Below are 16,137 nucleotides of genomic sequence, written 5' to 3' on the forward strand. Positions count from 1 at the left end.
CCTCCCGGTCCCTGGAAGCTCCCCATTCAGACAGGCCAGGTGCAGACGCTGGGGTACTGGCAGCACATAAATCATTAGCAGGGAAGCAATTAAGGCTGGTAATCTCCTGGCTGGGCGTGGGCGGGTGCCAGCTGCCAGGGTGTGGGATTGTGCTTTGTCCTTGCAGAGGCCACACTTCCCCAGGGCACGTCTCCGTGGAGGGGTACCCGCTGTACAGGTCCTGCTTCTCCTGTGCTCAGCGTCTCCTCTGAGGGCCCCTTGGGAGTGTCTTCCCTCAGATACTGCGGGGTGTGTGTGTGTGTGTGTGTGTGTGTGTGTGAGGAGGAGTGGTCACCCTAACCCTCTGCTTCCTTCTCCCCCTCAGCCCCAGCTTGACTGATGTCAGCCATCTCTCCAGATTCCCTCAAAGACCCTGGGAGGCAGGAATTACCCCCATTTTGCAAACGAGGCAACTGAGGCTCTTGAACTGACTTCCTGAAAGGTTTGGATCCAAAGCGCCCTCAGGTCAGTGGCTGTGACTATTCCCCTCAGATAGGGCAGCCCCCAGGCCAGGGGCTACGTCTCCTCCCACAGACTTGGAATAATCCCAAGAGACCTGGGGGGCTCCCTCAGGGCCACATTGTACGCGGTAGGGGAGGGTGTCCCCCGCATCTCTCCACCCTCTCCCTGGGACCCAAGAATGCTGGGTGGGGGGCCAGACCAGCCCCAGGCTCTGGGCCTGTGGAGCCTTGTTCCAGGCCCTTTTCGGACTCCCCCCAAGAACGAGCTCAGCCACCTAGTTGTGGCTGAGAGTGGAGAATCACCCTACCCCGGGGTTGCGGCTCCAATACCACCTTTGTTTCTAACAGACAATGGGCTGCTAAGAAGCCATTGTGCTCAGGCCAGGCTCGGGATAACCTCGGTGTGTCCAGCTTGAGCCCTGGGCGTCTGGTACAGAGGCTGGGCTTTTGGCTCTGACTTAAAGAGCCAGGGGCCCAGCTGCCCTTTAGCCTGGCTATAAAGGGCTGTAAAGGGCTACCTGGGGCCTCTGTGCAAACCAGACCCTGCGCCTGACCTGTGGACACCATGGTCGCCCCCACCACCAGCATCCACCGGCTTTCCACTCCCGGCTCCGTCAAGGGCCTGTGTGTGCCCGGTGGTGGGGGTTTCTCTCGATGTCTTCCATCCGTGTTGGGGGTGCCTGCCGGCCCCCCAGCCTCCTGGGAGCCAGCAGCTCTGGCAACATGTCTGTGTCCTCATCCCGCTTCTCTGTGGGCACGGGGGGCAGCTATGGCAGGGGCTGCTCCTGCAGCCTGGGTGGGGGCTTTGGCTCCAGCTTTGGGGTGGCAGACGCCCTGCTGGGGGCAGCGAGAAGGAGACCATGCAGAACCTCAGCGACCGCCTGGCCTCCTACCTGGGCAAGGTGCGTGCTCTGGAGGAGCTAATGCCGACCTGGAGGTGAAGATCCACGACTGGTACAAGAAGCAGGGCTCCAGGCCCGCCCTCGACTACAACCGCTACGTCAAGACCATCGAGGACCTGTGGAGCAAGGTGGGTGCTCCCTGCCCTCTGTCCTTAGTACCTGCTTCTAACTCATACCATCCCAACTTTGGACCTTTGCTAACATTTCTCCTCCAGCCTAGGTCTCCATCCCTCACCCATTCATTCATTCACTCACTCTCTCACTTGCTCTGGAACCCAGCCCTCTACCAGTCACTGGTCCCAGGCCTGGAGGACATCCCACGTTGGGAGGCTGTTTGGAGTTCCTCCTTTCTGGGGGAGGGTATTTGGGGTGAGTGATAGAGGAGTGGGCAGGCAAGGCTTCAGAACCTTGATTGAGGGCAGCAGATGGCATTCCAGGTATAGAGATCAGTGTGGACAAAGGCATAGGTGTGGGAACGAGTTTGGTGCGGCTGCTGGGAGATGAGGCTCAATGTCTCCTTCTCACTATCCCATTCCGCTTTGAGTTTGCCCCACCCGCCGCCTGCCTCACCTCCTCCAGGCAATCCTCCTGGATGCACGGCACTTGCCTTTTATCCTTGGATCTGGGGGTCCCTTCTGCACTTTGAGGTTCAGTCTATGCTCTGTTCATTGGGCTGATTTCACTGAGTCTGACATGTTCTCACAGCTACTTTCATTGTTGGTCCTCCTCACTCCTTCCATGATGGTCACTCTGGGGGTCCCCAAGAGCGGAGGCTGTCTCTGCTTGCAGATGCAGATTGGCGGGGTGGTCCCTGAGGAAAGGAGCTGTGTCTTCCCACTCAGACTGGAAGCTTCCAAGGGGAGATATTTCTCTTAGTCTGATGGAGGAGGCAACACACACACACACACACACACACACATACACACACACACACACACTATGATCTCTGTGAACGTGACCTTGGCATTCTGTAAACACGGCACCTGGGTCTTCTGCGCAACCTTGCCCCTGGAGGGACCTACAGAGGTGCAGCCTCCAGAGGCAGGAGAGAGGTCAAAGAGGTGCAAAAGCTGGGCTCGGGGAGAGCCGGACTTGGGGCTGGCTGGCCCGGGGTCAGCCCACTCAGTTTCCTGGTGGAGAAGCAGGCCTGCTGCCCTGCAAGGGGCTTTGCCTGCTCCTGCCCGGGACCCAGGCCCGGAAGGGAACTCCTGCAATTGCCCACTGGAAGCAGAGCTACTGGGAGTGCCAGATCAGATACTGGGCTTGATCTGGGCAGCAGGGAACTCAGGGGAGCCCTGGTGAGTCAGTGTTCCTGAGCTTCGGGGTCAGCCAGCTCCTCACCGCCATCCCCCAGTGCACTGCGCACCAGGCCTCCGAGTCACTGCTCCTCGGCGGTTTTTTACCACTGCCCCCTCGCTGGACCCAATCAGCCTCCTGAGCAGGGAGGCGGATGGGGGCCTAGTCTGCAGGTTGCCGACGGGCCTAGTGAGGCCCTGGGGCGGGTTCAGTCAGACTGGCTCTTGGGTTCAGTCTGGAAACGGAGCCTGACTCAGGGTGCCTTTTCAGAACTTAGGGCCACGAGCGGGTTCTGAGGCCCAGGATGAGTTTACTGGGGCTGCCCCCTCTTACAGCTTTATACTTCAGCCCTCAACCTTAAAAAACTCCAGATTCTACTCAGCTCATCTGCCGCCTCCACCGCGACCTCCTCTCTGCTTCCTCTGGGCAGTGTGGAGGGGCCTCCCCCTCCCCCCAGCCCCATGGCCTTTGACTAGAGCCTCTCTTAGGTATTTCTCCCAACAATAATGACAGCAGCAGTAATAATAACCAACCCTCTGCTCCTTCCAGAGCCTCTCCCTTTCCTGCTGTCTATTAAACCTCCCAGATGACCCTGTGGGAAAAGAAAACCTTGCCCTAGGTTTGACGTGGGGCCAGCCATAATATTATCAATTATTTAATTAATCGTTTAATTAAACTAATGTTTCCTGGGGGCTGACTCTCGGCCAGGCACTGTACTCAGGGCTGGGGATTCCAAACTGAAGGAGACAGACATGAGACAGGGCCTTGTTCCTCTGGAGCTCAGAGTCCTGTGGAGGAGAGAAAAAAACACACAAAAAAGTCACAGAAAAATGTTGCACTTGGGAGAAGTACTGTGTAAGAGAGATGGGCCGAGGGGAGGTATGATGGGGAAGAAAGATCCAGACGGGGAATCAAAGAGGGCTTCCTGGAGGAGGTGGCAACTGAACCTAGAGGTGAATTAATTTAATTTAATTAAATTAATTAATTTATTATTTATTTATTTTGGGGGCTGTGTTGGGTCTTCGTTGCTGTGCGCCAGCGTTCTCTAGTTGCGGTGAGCTGGGGCTACTCTTTTGCGGTGCGCGGGCTTCTCATTGTGGTGGCTTCTCTTGTTGCGGAGCACAGGCTCTAGGCGCATGGGCTTCAGTAATTGTGGCACGTGGGCTCAGTAGTTGTGTCTTGCAGGCTCTAGAGCGCAAGCTCAGTAGTTGTGGCTCACGGGCTTAGTTGCTCCGTGGCACGTGGGATCTTCCTGGACCAGGGCTCAAAACCGTGTCCCTTGCATTGGCAGGCGGATTCTTAACCACTGAGCCACCAGGGAAGCCCTAGAGGTGAATTTAATTGGGGAAAGATGGAGTGAGGTCCAGGCAGCTTGGGCAGTGACCCTCATGGTGGGAGAGGGGTGCATATGGGTCTCTTTCCTGGCACCATGGTTACCTGTGCCTGGGTATCATGCCCCCACCCCTTGTGAGCCCCCCAGCAGGGTGCTCAGAGGAGGAGACCACAGGGACCCTCATCTCCCTCACTCTGGCCCGCTTTCCAAAAGGCTGCAGGAGGGGTGTTGCAAGGTCTTCCTGTGGCTGCCCAGGGCGCTTGCTCCCCAAGCCCACTGTGTCCCTCAGATCCTGGCGGCCACCATCGACAATGCCAACTTGGTGCTGCAGATGGATAACGCCCGCCTGGCAGCCGATGACTTCCACACCAAGTGAGTCTGGGCCTTGGGGACAGCTCAGGGGGCTGGTGGGGGTCTGGCTCTCTGTGTGTACGAGGGTGTCCTAATGGCACTCCATGGCTCAGGCTTCCCTGCCTCCCCCGCTCCACCGCTAAGGTATGAGATGGAGCTGAACCTGCGCACGAGCATGGAGGCCAACATCAACGGCTTGCGCAGGGTGCTGGACGAGCTGACCCTGGCCAGAGCCGACCTGGAGATGAGATTGAGAACCTCAAGCAGGAGCTGGCCTACCTCCGGAAGAACCGTGACGAGGTGAGGCCAGCTCGGGAATGCAGGAGAAACTTGCCTGAGAACAAGCAAGGCCGGGGCCCCCAAATCTTCCTGGGCCAGGGCCACGCTCTCCATCCAGTTCCCATCTCTGGTGGGTTCCTGGCTCTGACCCTGGGAGACTCTCATTGGGCCCTGGTTGAGGCCTGGAGGGCGCTTTCCCCCCAGAGATACTTCTCTGTCCCTCGAGGCACTGCCTACCGTGTGGTGGCTGTTAACTATCTAGTGGTTGAATCAGTCTAAGAGCACACAGGCTAATTATTATAGTTAGTTGTGATAGTGATAGTCATAACAACACAAACACCTGCCCAGCCCATTATGAGTGTTTCACAGCAAATATCTCAGCTGGTACCGACAGCCTCACTGGGAGAAAGGAGCAGGTTCTTCTCTTTACGAGTGAAGAAACCGAGGCTCAGAGAGGTTAAGGAATTTGTCCAAGGCTGTACAGGGGTGGGTCTTCCCTCAGGTCTGCCTGAGCCATATCCACACCCAAGCCTGACTATAGCACTCTGCCACTTCTCCCATCTCCCAGGGACCCCAAGGCTCAACCCAGGGATAGGGATCCAAGACCCTGCAGGGGGACTAGTGAACCTTGTGGCTTCCTTCCCATCCGACTTCTGGGCTGGCCTGAGCTGAGGGAGCCTAATGCCCGAGTAGCAGGAGTCCAGAAAATGTCTCTACTTGGCTTTGAGGCTGGTTATAGGGATTGCATCCCCCAGCAGATTTACCTTTCCTAGTGAGGTCTGACTCCCCCAGTACCGACAGGGGGCTGCTTTCCCCATGCCCGTGCTGTGTGGTTGGTGACGGGGGGTGAGGCGAGTGGTCAGGGCTGGAGTGAGGTTGTCCTGGCTCATCCCCCACCATGACTGGGAGTTGCCATCTCTCCTGGCCCAGCACACACCGGGACTGGGCAAAGTCCACCCCGCGAGTGTGTGTTGGGGGAGATTGTTGATATCCACAGCCCTGCATGTTTGAGACGTGATGACATCCACCTCCACCTTCAGGGTGACGAGCTGTTGGCCTGTCTGTGTCTGTCTGTCCTCTGCACCCATCTCCCCCAGACAGAGAATGCAGCTCCAGGGACTCTTCCCAGGATGGCCCTGAGTGAGCTCCTGCTTAGCTGTCTGCCCAGGAAGTGAATGCCCTGCGAGGCCAGGTGGGTGGTGAGATCAACGTGGAGATGGACGCCGCCCCCGCTGTGGACCTGGGCCGCATCCTGAATGAGATGCACGACCACTACGAGAAGATCACGGAGAAGAACCGCAAGGACGCCGAGGACTGGTTCCTCAGCAAGGTGGGTGGCCTGCGTGAGCAGGTGTGCACACGTGTGCGTGCACACGCCGTGTGCTGAGCACATGTCGGAAAACTTACAGACCCACAGGCTGTGGATTCCCAGCTGGAAGGACCTTTGGAAACCAGGGGACCAACCCCTCACGTTCAGGGGGACGTCGTGAGGCTCAGAGAGGCCTTACGCTCACACAACCCTTCACTGTGGCCTGGGGAGCAGATCCAGGTCTCCTGATCCCACTAGGGTTCTCCCAGCCCGGGCATTCGTAGGTAGGTGTGTGTTTGGATGCAGACTCTCATGCCCCCAGTAAGCATGCACTGAGCAGCTGCAGTGCCCGGACAGTGACAGGCACAAAAAGAGTAAAACCCAGGGCCTGCCCTAGAGTGGTACCTGCAGTCCAGTAAGGAAACAAACGACCACAGAGCAAGGTGAATGCTACAAGTTCCAGGATGTGCAGGTGGGCTTGGGGCCCTGCAGAGGCCGGGGAGCGGCAGGTCTAGGAGGTCAGGCCCCTGCCCCACCTCTGCAAGCCTCCGCAAGCCCCTAGGGCCCGTCCTGCCTTCCAGACGGAGGAGCTGAACTGCGAGGTGGCCACCAACACCGAGGCCCTGCCGAGCAGCTGGGCAGAGATCACGGAGCCACGCCGCACCGTGCAGAACCTGGAGATCGAGCTGCAGTCCCAGCTCAGCGTGGTAGGGCCTCTGTCCCCTCCCTGTCCTGTACCCGTCACTCCGAGTGGGCCCCGCCTCCTGGACCCCCACTCGGAGAACCAGAGACTGCCTGCCCCGCCTGCCACTGTACACTCTGCCCCACTTACTGCCCCACCCACAAACCCACACGCGTGGGGCCCCCTTCTGGGGGCTCGGTCTCCCCAGCCACCTCCACCTTGACCCACAGAAAGCATCGCTGGAGGGCAGCCTGGCAGAGACCGAGGCGCGCTACGGGGCCCAGCTGGCCCAGCTGCAGGGGCTTAGCAGCAGCATCGAGGCCCAGCTGAGCGAGCTCTGCTGCGAGATGGAGCGGCAGAACCAGGAGTACAAGACGCGGCTGGAGCAGGAGATCGCCACCTACCGCCGCCTGCTGGAGGGCCAGGACGCCCAGCGAGTGGAGGGCGCCCTGCACCTGCTCGGTGGTCTGGGTGGCTTCACCCAGGGAGGGCCAGCACCCGCCGAGGCAGGAGGAGGTGTGGAGGTTCGCAGGAGGTGAAGCTGAGAACACTGGCTGGGGTCCCACTTGATGGAGTAGGCAGTGGGGAGCCACGGGGGCTTTTGCGCAGAGAGAAGTATGGTCATCAAGACATCTTAGAACATTCACTCTGGCTGCAGAGGGAGAAATGCATCCTAGGGGCGAGGGTGGGGTCAGGGAGACCAGTCAGGAGGCTGGAGCAAGGTCGTTAGGCTAGAGAAGACCTGCCATAAGGCGGGCGAAGGGCAGGGAAGGGGAGGTGTTGCACCAAGAGGATGTGTTATAGCTAAAAACAGCAGGACTGGATGCCTGAACGGGGGGCGAGCGTGGCTTGCAGGCGGGACTCAGTGAACGTTTGCGTTGGCACATGAAGTGGTTGATAATGGTCCTGGCTTTCTGTTTCCAGTGATCGCGTGGTTAGTGATCCCATTGTCTGGGATGGGTGGCGATCTGGTTTGGAGTTGGGTGGGTGATGGGGCCCTAGTGTAAAGGGGCCGAGGATGTTCTGGAGTCTCCACGCTTAGTCTGTAAAGGGGCCGAGGATGTTCTGGGGTCTCCACACTTAGTTACACATTCCAGCTTTTTGCTCTATGACGATGGCTAAGTCTACCTATAGTCTAGCCACAGTCTCTCCTGCTTTAATTAAGTTTATTTGTTGGGCCCTTCAGGATATGGAGAAACCACTTGCTCAGCTTCTCCTTGTAAATTCCTGGTTGGCCGCAAAGTGCCTCTGGGCCTTCCGTTGGGGTATCCCCTTTCCTCACTTCTGCCCACTGGGCCTGTGCCCTTTGACCCCGTGGTTGCCATTCTTTGCTGTATACTCCCTGCTGTGATTTCTGTCCGATTTGCTGGGACCTGTCTCCCCTCCGCCGGGGCTTCCCCAGCTGCTCCTCCTCCCTGGGAGCTGGGCTCCCAACCAACACCACTGGGCTGACAGGTCCCCCTTTCCCTGCAGCCTGGCCACCCAGTACTCCTGGTCCCTGGTCTCTCAGCCCACCCGGGAAGGTAAGAGCCTGCCCCGTCCTGCCCAGGGCAGGTGGGGAGAGGCTGAGGACCCTTCTTTGTGGGAGGCTTGGGGAGGGCCTCCAGCCTGAGGTTCCCTGTGCCTCCCTCCTCCTCTGCCCGTAGCCGTGGTGACCACCTGCCAGGTGCGTACCATTATAGAGGAAGTCCAGGACGGCAAGGTGGTCCCCTCCCGTGAGCAGGTCCATCGCTCCCCCCACTGAGGCCCCGTCTACCTGCGACAGCCCAGCCTCCAGGATCAAGGGGCAGCCATTGCCTGCAGCTCCCAACACACTACTGCCGTGCCCCAAGTGCCCGTCTGGGCCACCGCCCAAGAGCGGTTGCCTTTCTTTATCTGCTTCCCACAGCCCCTCACCAAGGGGACCTCCTGAGTTTGCCCCAGTGACTGCAATTAAAGCTTTGCTTGAAGTTCAATGCCTCCTGTGGTTTGGTCTGGTCATTGGCTTGGGCAGTGTGGGCTGAGGGATGGGGGGACAAGGAGAGTCTGCTGAGGGTTTGGGGCTGCTTGTCCCCTGCCAACCTGTTTTGCCCACCCCATCCGGGCCTGGGGCTCAAAGGAGGGAGACGGGAGGCTTGAGGGCTGAGGGATGGGACAGCCCATCAGGTTGGGAAAGTTCCTGAGAATCAGCCCCTGGGTCCCCATTGCCTGTGGCTGGTCCCTGGGAGGGCCCCATAGACTTTCTGGGGAGCCACACCTGTTATAGACAGCTCCCTGTCTCAGCCTGGGGCGGTACGAGGTCAAGATCGGAGGGAGAGGGGCTGGGCAGGGGGCTTTCTGGAGAGGTGGTCCAGGGTGCTGAAGCGTGCAAGGGATGGCAGTGGCACGGCCAGTCCAGGAAACCAGACTGGCTCTGTTGGGCTTGTGGGTGTGTGGGGTGGGGTGACCCCTCTGCATGTGAGCATGGGTGGGGGGGCGTCCTCCTTGCTTCGGTGGCTTAGCAGCTGCTGGGCTCTTGGGGAATCTCTCTCGGCTACTGGCGGGGGCTGTCTGGGCCTGTCTGGGAAGTGGAAGCCATTGGCAGTCTGAGACATGAGCACATTCCGCCCACTGGGCCTGCTGGGACCCTGGAACTGAGGGTGGTGGGCAGGGCAGGGTGGGGCTGTGGGGCGGGCACCTGGCCCATCCTGAGGGGCCAGGTCAGGGGATTGGGTGGGGCCCCTGGGGGAGACTGCAGGGGAGGGGAGGGGAGGGGGGAGTAGGGGGAGGGGGGGGGGGAGTAGGGGAGGGGACTGGCCAGGGCCGGGGTCTCAGGAAGACCCTCTTCTTGGGCAGTGTCCTTTAGTTTTCCAGCTGGCTGGGACCCAAAGGTATATGCCCCCTGCCTGAGGCCTCTTGGGGAATAGGAGGGGTGAGGAAGGTGGAAGGGGCGTGCCCCTCACCCTTCTTCCTCTTGCCTTTACCACGATGCCCCCTCTCAGCCTGCCACTTCCCCAGCCTGCAGCTAAGCTCCCCTTTGCCCACTCCAGCCCAGGACTTCCAACTTGTGAGAGAGAGAGATGGGGAAAGGTCAGAAAAGGATGCTGGGTCTCCAGGGGGTTCCAGGGATGGGGACAGGGTCAGAAAACTGGACAGAGGGAACCACGGCCCCTGCAGTGCTTCCTTGGTGTCAGGGCTCTGCAGAAGGGGGCCAGTGTGTCACAGGCCCCTGGGGAGGCATATAGGTGCTGTGGCAGGGTGCGATGAAGGAAGAAGCCCTGCCAGCCAGTTCTGAGTTAGGTGGGGCGGTGGGACACTTTGCCTCTACAAGCCCCAGTTTCCTTATCTGTAAATGGGGTGGTAATCTGAGACCTGACCGAGCTACTGTGTGGTGAGGCTGGTAGGTTTGGGTCTAGGTTCCAAGGCAGGATGGGGTACCGGTCCTCGCTGTCTCCCCTGCACCTCGCCCAGGGCCAGGATCGTGTGTGGCGTGGTGTGTGGTGTGGTGTGTGGCCGGGGGCAGCTGCCTGGGAGGGCTCAGTGACGGTCACGTCCTGCTTATTCCTCTTGTCCGTATTAGGTCATGGGAAAGCGTAGCTGAAGGGCCTGCCTGAATTACAGGTGACAGGCCTGAGACCAGGGACACGCACATACACACAAGCAGACGCCCAGCACGGGGGTTCGGAGAAATGATGCAAAGGCCCGACGGTGGGAGGGAAGGGGACCCACAGCCACCTGGGAGCTGGCGGGCAGCCAGCGGTGATGACAGCCCAGGGGAATGGGAACAGAGGAGCGAACTTGTTGTAATCGTTACGCCCATTTGTTGGGGCCTATAAAGGAGGCGGGCGAGCCCCGGCAGCAACACACGCCTTGGGCCTCTCTCCTCTCGAGCCCTCTCTCTCTGTGTCTGCCTGCTACCCGCTGCTGCCACCATGACCACCAGCAACCGGCAGTTCTTCTCCTCCAACTCCGTCAGGGGCTCCTCTGGCCTGGGGGGCAGCTCATCCCTCACCTCCGGCCAGCTGTCTGGCAGCCTGGGCAATGCCCTTGGGGGCGGCAGCTACTCTGGCTGCTACAGCTTCGGCTCTGGAGGCGGCTACGGCGACGGCGACTACGGCAGCGGCGGCTATGGCAGCGGTGGCTACGGCTGCGGCTTCGGCGGCCGCGGCGGCAGCGTTGGCACTGGTGGCGGTGGCTTTGGAGGTGGTGATGGGATGCTGGGGGGCAGCGAGAAGGCCACCATGCAGAACCTCAACGACCGCCTGGCCTCCTACCTGGAGAAGGTGCACGCCCTGGAGGAGGCCAACACTGACCTGGAGGTGAAGATCCGCGACTGGTACCTGAAGCAGACCCCAGGGCCGACTTCCGACTACAGCTCCTACTTCAAGATCATCGAGGACCTGAGGAACCAGGTAGGGGCTACGGTGGGAGGGGACCTGGCGGGGCACAGCTTTTCCTCCCCTACCTCCTGCCCTTGACCAAGGCCTGGAGTTCAGCCTGGGGACTGCCACAGGGTCTTGGGGAACTAAGGACAGCTTGGATCCGGCTTGGCTTCTGGGAGCCCATTTGGGGCCACCTTGTGGCCTATGGTCTCTTTTTTGGGGCAGCGGCCTGGGCTAGGGACAAGCAGGCCTTGTGGAGCTCCTTTGAGCCTCAGTTTCCCATCATGGAGCTTTTTGCCACCTTGTGTGATTGTAGGATAAGATGAATGGATGCCTGTGGAGGGCTGGGTCCCTGGGGTCGCTGGATACTCAGGCACCTCTTTCCTTGGAACAAGAGGGGGATTTAGGGCTACGGTGGGGTCAGGGGTCTGGGTGAGCTCCTGCTGGCACCTGCTAGGAGGAGGAGGTGAGAGAGAGGGGGCGGGACCTCAGGAGGCCACTCGTGTGCCTTATTTGGGGACTTGTCTGGCTTCCCCATCTCTCCTGCTGCGTCCTCAAGACTGGGGCTCAGCAAACCTGGGGCGGGGCCGGGGCTGCCTGCTGGAGCCCGGGATCAGGACTTAGCAGGGGTCATGACTTCTGATTTGGAACTGCTCTTTGGTGAGGATTCCTTTAGTCTTCCTTTTTGGGGGAGCCTCTCAGGGACACTATATCCCCAGCTGTAAAATGAGGTTTCCCATATCTGTCCTCTTTCCAGGACTTGGGAACAGCTTCTGCCCCGGGGCATCCTCCCATTCTTTTCTTGCTCTCCTGCATTTCCAGCCTGGCACTCCCGGATGGCTGTCCACTCTGGTTTAAGGCAGACCCTGGCATGTGGGAGGGGGGCAAGGTTTCAGCCATCAGAATCAGGCTGGCCCCGCCTCTCTTACCAACTGTAATGCAGTAAAGGGGAAAGGCTGGGTGGGAAGGGAGCCTTCCTGGAGGAGGCAGCCGCATCCTGGCCCCCAGACAGAGAGACCCGCCTCAGAACCCTGGTCTGTGCTGAGCTACTCCCACCCAGTGACCTGATTACTCTCCCATCTTCCCAGATCCTCATGGCCACCACAGACAATGCCAATGTCCTGCTGCAGATCGACAACACTCGTCTGGCTGCTGATGACTTCCGTACCAAGTGAGCTCTGGCCAGAGGGTGCTGGGGAGGAACTGGGGGCACCCCTTCCTACCCCAGGACTCCTCAGTTGCTGGTGGCAAGGTCCAGGAGCTGGGGGTGGGGGAGTCCCTGCTAAGAGTCCTGCACCTCTTAGCCCAGGATGCAGCAAACGCAGCAGATGCTGTAGTCAGGTGATGGAAGAGCGAGAAGGGAGGCGGGAGGAAGAGGGGAGAGAAGCCAGGAAGCAGGGTGGGGGTGGGGCCTTGCCCTGCGTGGTCCCAGGCTCCCAGGGCTGCCATGGGCTTCTACTCCACCCCCTCATCGTTTGGAGGCAGGGTGCTGGCCAGAACCTGCACCTGCCAGTCCAAGCATCTTGACGAAGTCTCTGGTTCCCTTCGCAGGTTCGAGACGGAGCAGGCCCTGCGCGTGAGCGTGGAGACCGACATCAATGGCTTGCGCAGGGTGCTGGATGAGCTGACCCTGGCCAAAGCCGACCTGGAGATGCAGATCGAGAACCTCAAGGAGGAGCTGGTCTACCTCCGGAAGAACCACGAGGAGGTGAGGCAGCCAGGGCAGTAGGTCAAAGAGGATGCTGAGTGGGTGGCAGGGCTCTGGGGCTGTGCCAGGTTGAGACTGTGGGAAGAGCACAGGTGTCCAGGCTGGTCGCCTTACAGCGCTGCTCTGTCTGCAGAGCCCTGATCCCCATGCAGGGCAGCCTCCTCCACGTACTACCTTGCTTCCCTGCATCTGGGGAGCCTCCCAGGGGCCCGCAGAGGCCTCTTCTGCCCCTCCTGCCTTCCCTCAGCAGGACAGGAGATAATTGAGGAGGCTGTCCCCTTGTCCCAGCTCAAACCCTCGAATCTGGCCCCTAGGTAGAAGTTTGGAAATTAGACGGGATGTTTTGGGGGCTCAGGCTTAAGAATTAGATTTTATCTTCAGAGAGCCCTCAGTCTCATGGGGGAAACACAGAATCTGTCCTCAGGGAACCCCTAGCCTGATGGTGGAGGCAAAGCCCACATAGAGCAGGTGAATAAAAATCATTCAGAGGGTCAGAGAGTAGAGGGCAGGCAGAACAAAGGAGGTGTCCTTGGGAGGGGTCTGGAGAACTTGCGTGGGAAGGGTTGGGAGTGAGAGATCAGGATGCATGCCCACACCCACCATCCCCTCCTCCACAGGAGATGAAAGTCCTGCGAGGCCAGGTGGGTGGTGAGATCAGCGTGGAGATGGACGCCGCCCCCGGCGTGGACCTGAGCCGCATCCTGAATGAGATGCGCGAACAGTACGAGAAGATGGCGGACAAGAACCGCAAGGATGCCGAAGACTGGTTCTTCAGCAAGGTGGGGGCTGCCGCACGCCAGAGGCCTTCCCCAGGGGACGGGGTGCAAGGCTTGAGTCCCCGCAGTAAGCCCAGCGCCTGGCATCTTGGGTTCCTTATCCCCGGTGAGCCACACCGACACCGGGGGTCAGGGTCGCCTGTTGCATCCACAGGCCTGGAGCTTGGCTGAAGCTGGGATCTGGTGGTGGGTAGGGAGCCCCCCTCAGGAATAAAGCCAGAGGGTCAAGACCCCAGGAGCTTGCATCTGTCCCTCAAGAAGTCAGGAACTAGCACCAGGGGCCTGGCTACTGTCCTGACTGGTTCTCAAGTTTCCTATTCTTGTGCTTTACATTTGCAGGAATTAAAGATAAAACTTAACATCCTTTCAAAGGCTTCTGGTTTTTGGGAAGTGGGAAGCTGGTGGGAAGGCACTGCTCCCACAGTCAGGTTTGGGAGGAGGCCTGAGAGGCCCAGGGGAGGTCAGGAAGGTGGCCATGGTGAGGGGGTATTCGGGGGAGTGGGGGAGAGCCCAGGTGCCTGTCTGGGCACAGAGTGGGCCCTGGGCTGAGCATATGGAGGCCACAGGGGTCACCTGACTTGGAGAAGGGAAGCTGGGCTCATGCCGCCCTGTCCTGTGTCCTGTTTGCAGACAGAGGAACTGAACCGCGAGGTGGCCAGCAGCAGCGAGATGGTGCAGAGCAGCAAGAGCGAGATCTCAGAGCTCCGGCGCACCATGCAGAACCTGGAGATCGAGCTGCAGTCCCATCTCAGCATGGTAGGGGCGCTGCCAGGCCTGGGGGGTGTGGGGGAGGTGCCCAGGTCCCTGGAGGGGGCACTGAGAACCCTTCTGACCCCTGCCCCTCCCGCTCTCCTGCAGAAAGCATCTCTGGAGAACAGCCTGGCGGAGACAGAGAACCGCTACTGCCTGCAGCTGTCCCAGATCCAGGGACTGGTCTGCAGCGTGGAGGAGCAACTGGCCCAGCTGCGCTGCGAGATGGGACAGCAGAGCCAGGAGTACAAGATCCTGCTGGACGTGAAGACGCGGCTGGAGCAGGAGATCGCCACCTACCGCCGCCTGCTGGAGGGCGAGGATGCCCAGTGAGAGGGGACCCGGGGCCAGGGCTGGGGGCCTGGGGCAGAGGTGAGGCTGAGACCCACATCTAATCTTCTCTCTCTTTTTTTTTGCAGGCTGACTCAGCACAAGTCCAGAGAACGTAAGCATCTTGGTAGCTGAGGGTGGGGCTGCACGGGGCAGGCGACCCACCTGTAGGTTGCTGGGGGAGGGTGTCCAGGAGCTCCAGGAAATGATGGCTGATCCTTGACAGGGGTGGGGGAAGGGACCCGGTAGGGCTCAGGGTCCTAATCAAGTGAGCGGGACACTATCTGATCCAATGGGGGAGAGGCAGGGAAATGGCCCTTACCTTGGAGATCCTAGTCCGAGGTGGGAGACATGGTCCCAGCTCTGGAGACGCTCATCTGATGGGGAGGTAGGGACATGGTCTCACGATGTTTGCTCTTGGGGCCCTACAGATGAGCAAAAGCAGTGTTGTTCTGGAGTCTCTTGTCTGATAGCAGAAAGGGACTTGGTCCTTGTCCTCCAGATCCCAGTCTGATGGGGAAGAAAAAATCCCAGCCCCGGGGCATCCAGTCTAAGGGTGTGGACCAGGGTCTTGTCTTGGAGATCCGCTTCTGAAGGGAGGATAATCCATGCCCTTGAGACTGCAGAGAAATGGAGACAGACCCCAGTTCATGTAGCATCCAGTCTGTGCAGTCTTCCTCTTGCAGAAGGACATGTGGGTCAGAATCAAACCATCTATTTGGGAGGCAGGATTCACCCAGGGGCACCAGCAAGGAACAGGGTGAGAGGGAGGGAGTGGCAAGGTCAGGGGGACACCTGTGCGGATGTGATGTTGAGGGGCCAGCAGAGGCGTGGACACCAAGTGGCCATGGGGGAGAAAGCCGGCTCCACTCAGGGGGCTGGGGGCTGAGCCAGGACCTCTTGGGCCCCGCCCACCCTGAGTGTCTGTCTCCTGCAGCTGTGACCACCCGCCAGGTGCGCACCATTGTGGAAGAAGTCCAGGATGGCAGGGTCATCTCCTCCCGCGAGCAGGTCCAACAGACCAACCAGTGAGGACTCTGCTCCCCCTGCCAGCCCCTCTGGGGCCTCCCATTGGCTCCGCAGCCCCAGCACCCAGCTTCAGTCCCTTTCCCATCCCCCTCCCTGACCAATAAATCTCATTGACTGAGACATGGAATGCTCTCTGGTTGTGGCCACTGACGTGGCCCTAGCGCGGAAGGGAGGAACCGGTGGGGGGGGGGCGAATGGGGGCAGGGGGAGGAGTCCGTGGACACCCACTGTTGTTGACTTGGAGGTCAGGGGTCATCTTAGAGCAGGGTGAAGACTAGGTCTGGGCAGAACTCAAGGGGTGGGGGTTGCTTTTTATCTCCCAAGGGCTGGTGATCCCTGGGAGGGTTGTCCAGGCAGTGCCAGACCCAGGTTGAGGTCAGCGTGTCAGGGGCGGGTGTCTTAGGTGTCCTCTTCTTGGCCTGTAATTGGGTCCATGACCTTGGGCAGTGCCTTCCCCTCACTGAGCCTCATTTTCTCATCCATAAATGGACAAGAAGGTCTCAGGAACCAGAGACGCAGGGCTAAAGCATCCGCTCGGTTGCTGTGACCCGC

General features: G+C 59.7%; 2 protein-coding genes across 3 annotated transcripts; both read left to right on the forward strand.

Moving 5' to 3' along the window:
- Positions 1-1,143: 1,143 nt before the first annotated feature.
- Positions 1,144-8,396, forward strand: LOC136138359 (keratin, type I cytoskeletal 42-like). Its single transcript, XM_065897005.1, is given in 11 exon segments — positions 1,144-1,338; positions 1,341-1,418; positions 1,421-1,530; positions 4,321-4,403; positions 4,527-4,627; positions 4,630-4,682; positions 5,830-5,991; positions 6,552-6,677; positions 6,883-7,085; positions 8,126-8,175; positions 8,299-8,396. Coding segments are annotated over 11 exon segments (1,248 nt in total). The 5' UTR covers positions 1,144-1,154.
- Positions 8,397-10,542: 2,146 nt separating this feature from the next.
- Positions 10,543-15,588, forward strand: LOC136137936 (keratin, type I cytoskeletal 17-like). 2 transcript variants are annotated; one of them, XM_065896341.1, is made up of 9 exons: positions 10,543-10,709; positions 10,797-11,022; positions 12,081-12,163; positions 12,544-12,700; positions 13,318-13,479; positions 14,107-14,232; positions 14,335-14,555; positions 14,646-14,671; positions 15,494-15,588. In XM_065896341.1, the coding sequence occupies exons 1-9, from the start codon at positions 10,543-10,545 to the stop codon at positions 15,586-15,588; spliced, it is 1,263 nt and encodes a 420-aa protein (XP_065752413.1). The 2 variants fall into 2 exon arrangements, with proteins under 2 accessions (XP_065752413.1, XP_065752412.1); XM_065896340.1 differs by having other exon boundaries at positions 10,543-11,022.
- The last annotated feature ends 549 nt before the right edge of the window (positions 15,589-16,137 follow it).

This window comes from Phocoena phocoena, chromosome 19 (genome assembly GCF_963924675.1).
Source record: "Phocoena phocoena chromosome 19, mPhoPho1.1, whole genome shotgun sequence".
NCBI lineage: Eukaryota > Metazoa > Chordata > Mammalia > Artiodactyla > Phocoenidae > Phocoena > Phocoena phocoena.

Excerpts from the sequence above, each read along its gene's own strand:
- LOC136137936 (XM_065896340.1), top strand. The coding sequence starts at position 10,543 with ATGACCACCAGCAACCGGCAGTTCTTCTCCTCCAACTCCGTCAGGGGC. Across the intron at positions 13,480-14,106 it reads AAGACTGGTTCTTCAGCAAG|ACAGAGGAACTGAACCGCGA; the intron begins GTGGGGGCTGCC and ends TCCTGTTTGCAG. Across the intron at positions 14,233-14,334 it reads TGCAGTCCCATCTCAGCATG|AAAGCATCTCTGGAGAACAG; the intron begins GTAGGGGCGCTG and ends GCTCTCCTGCAG.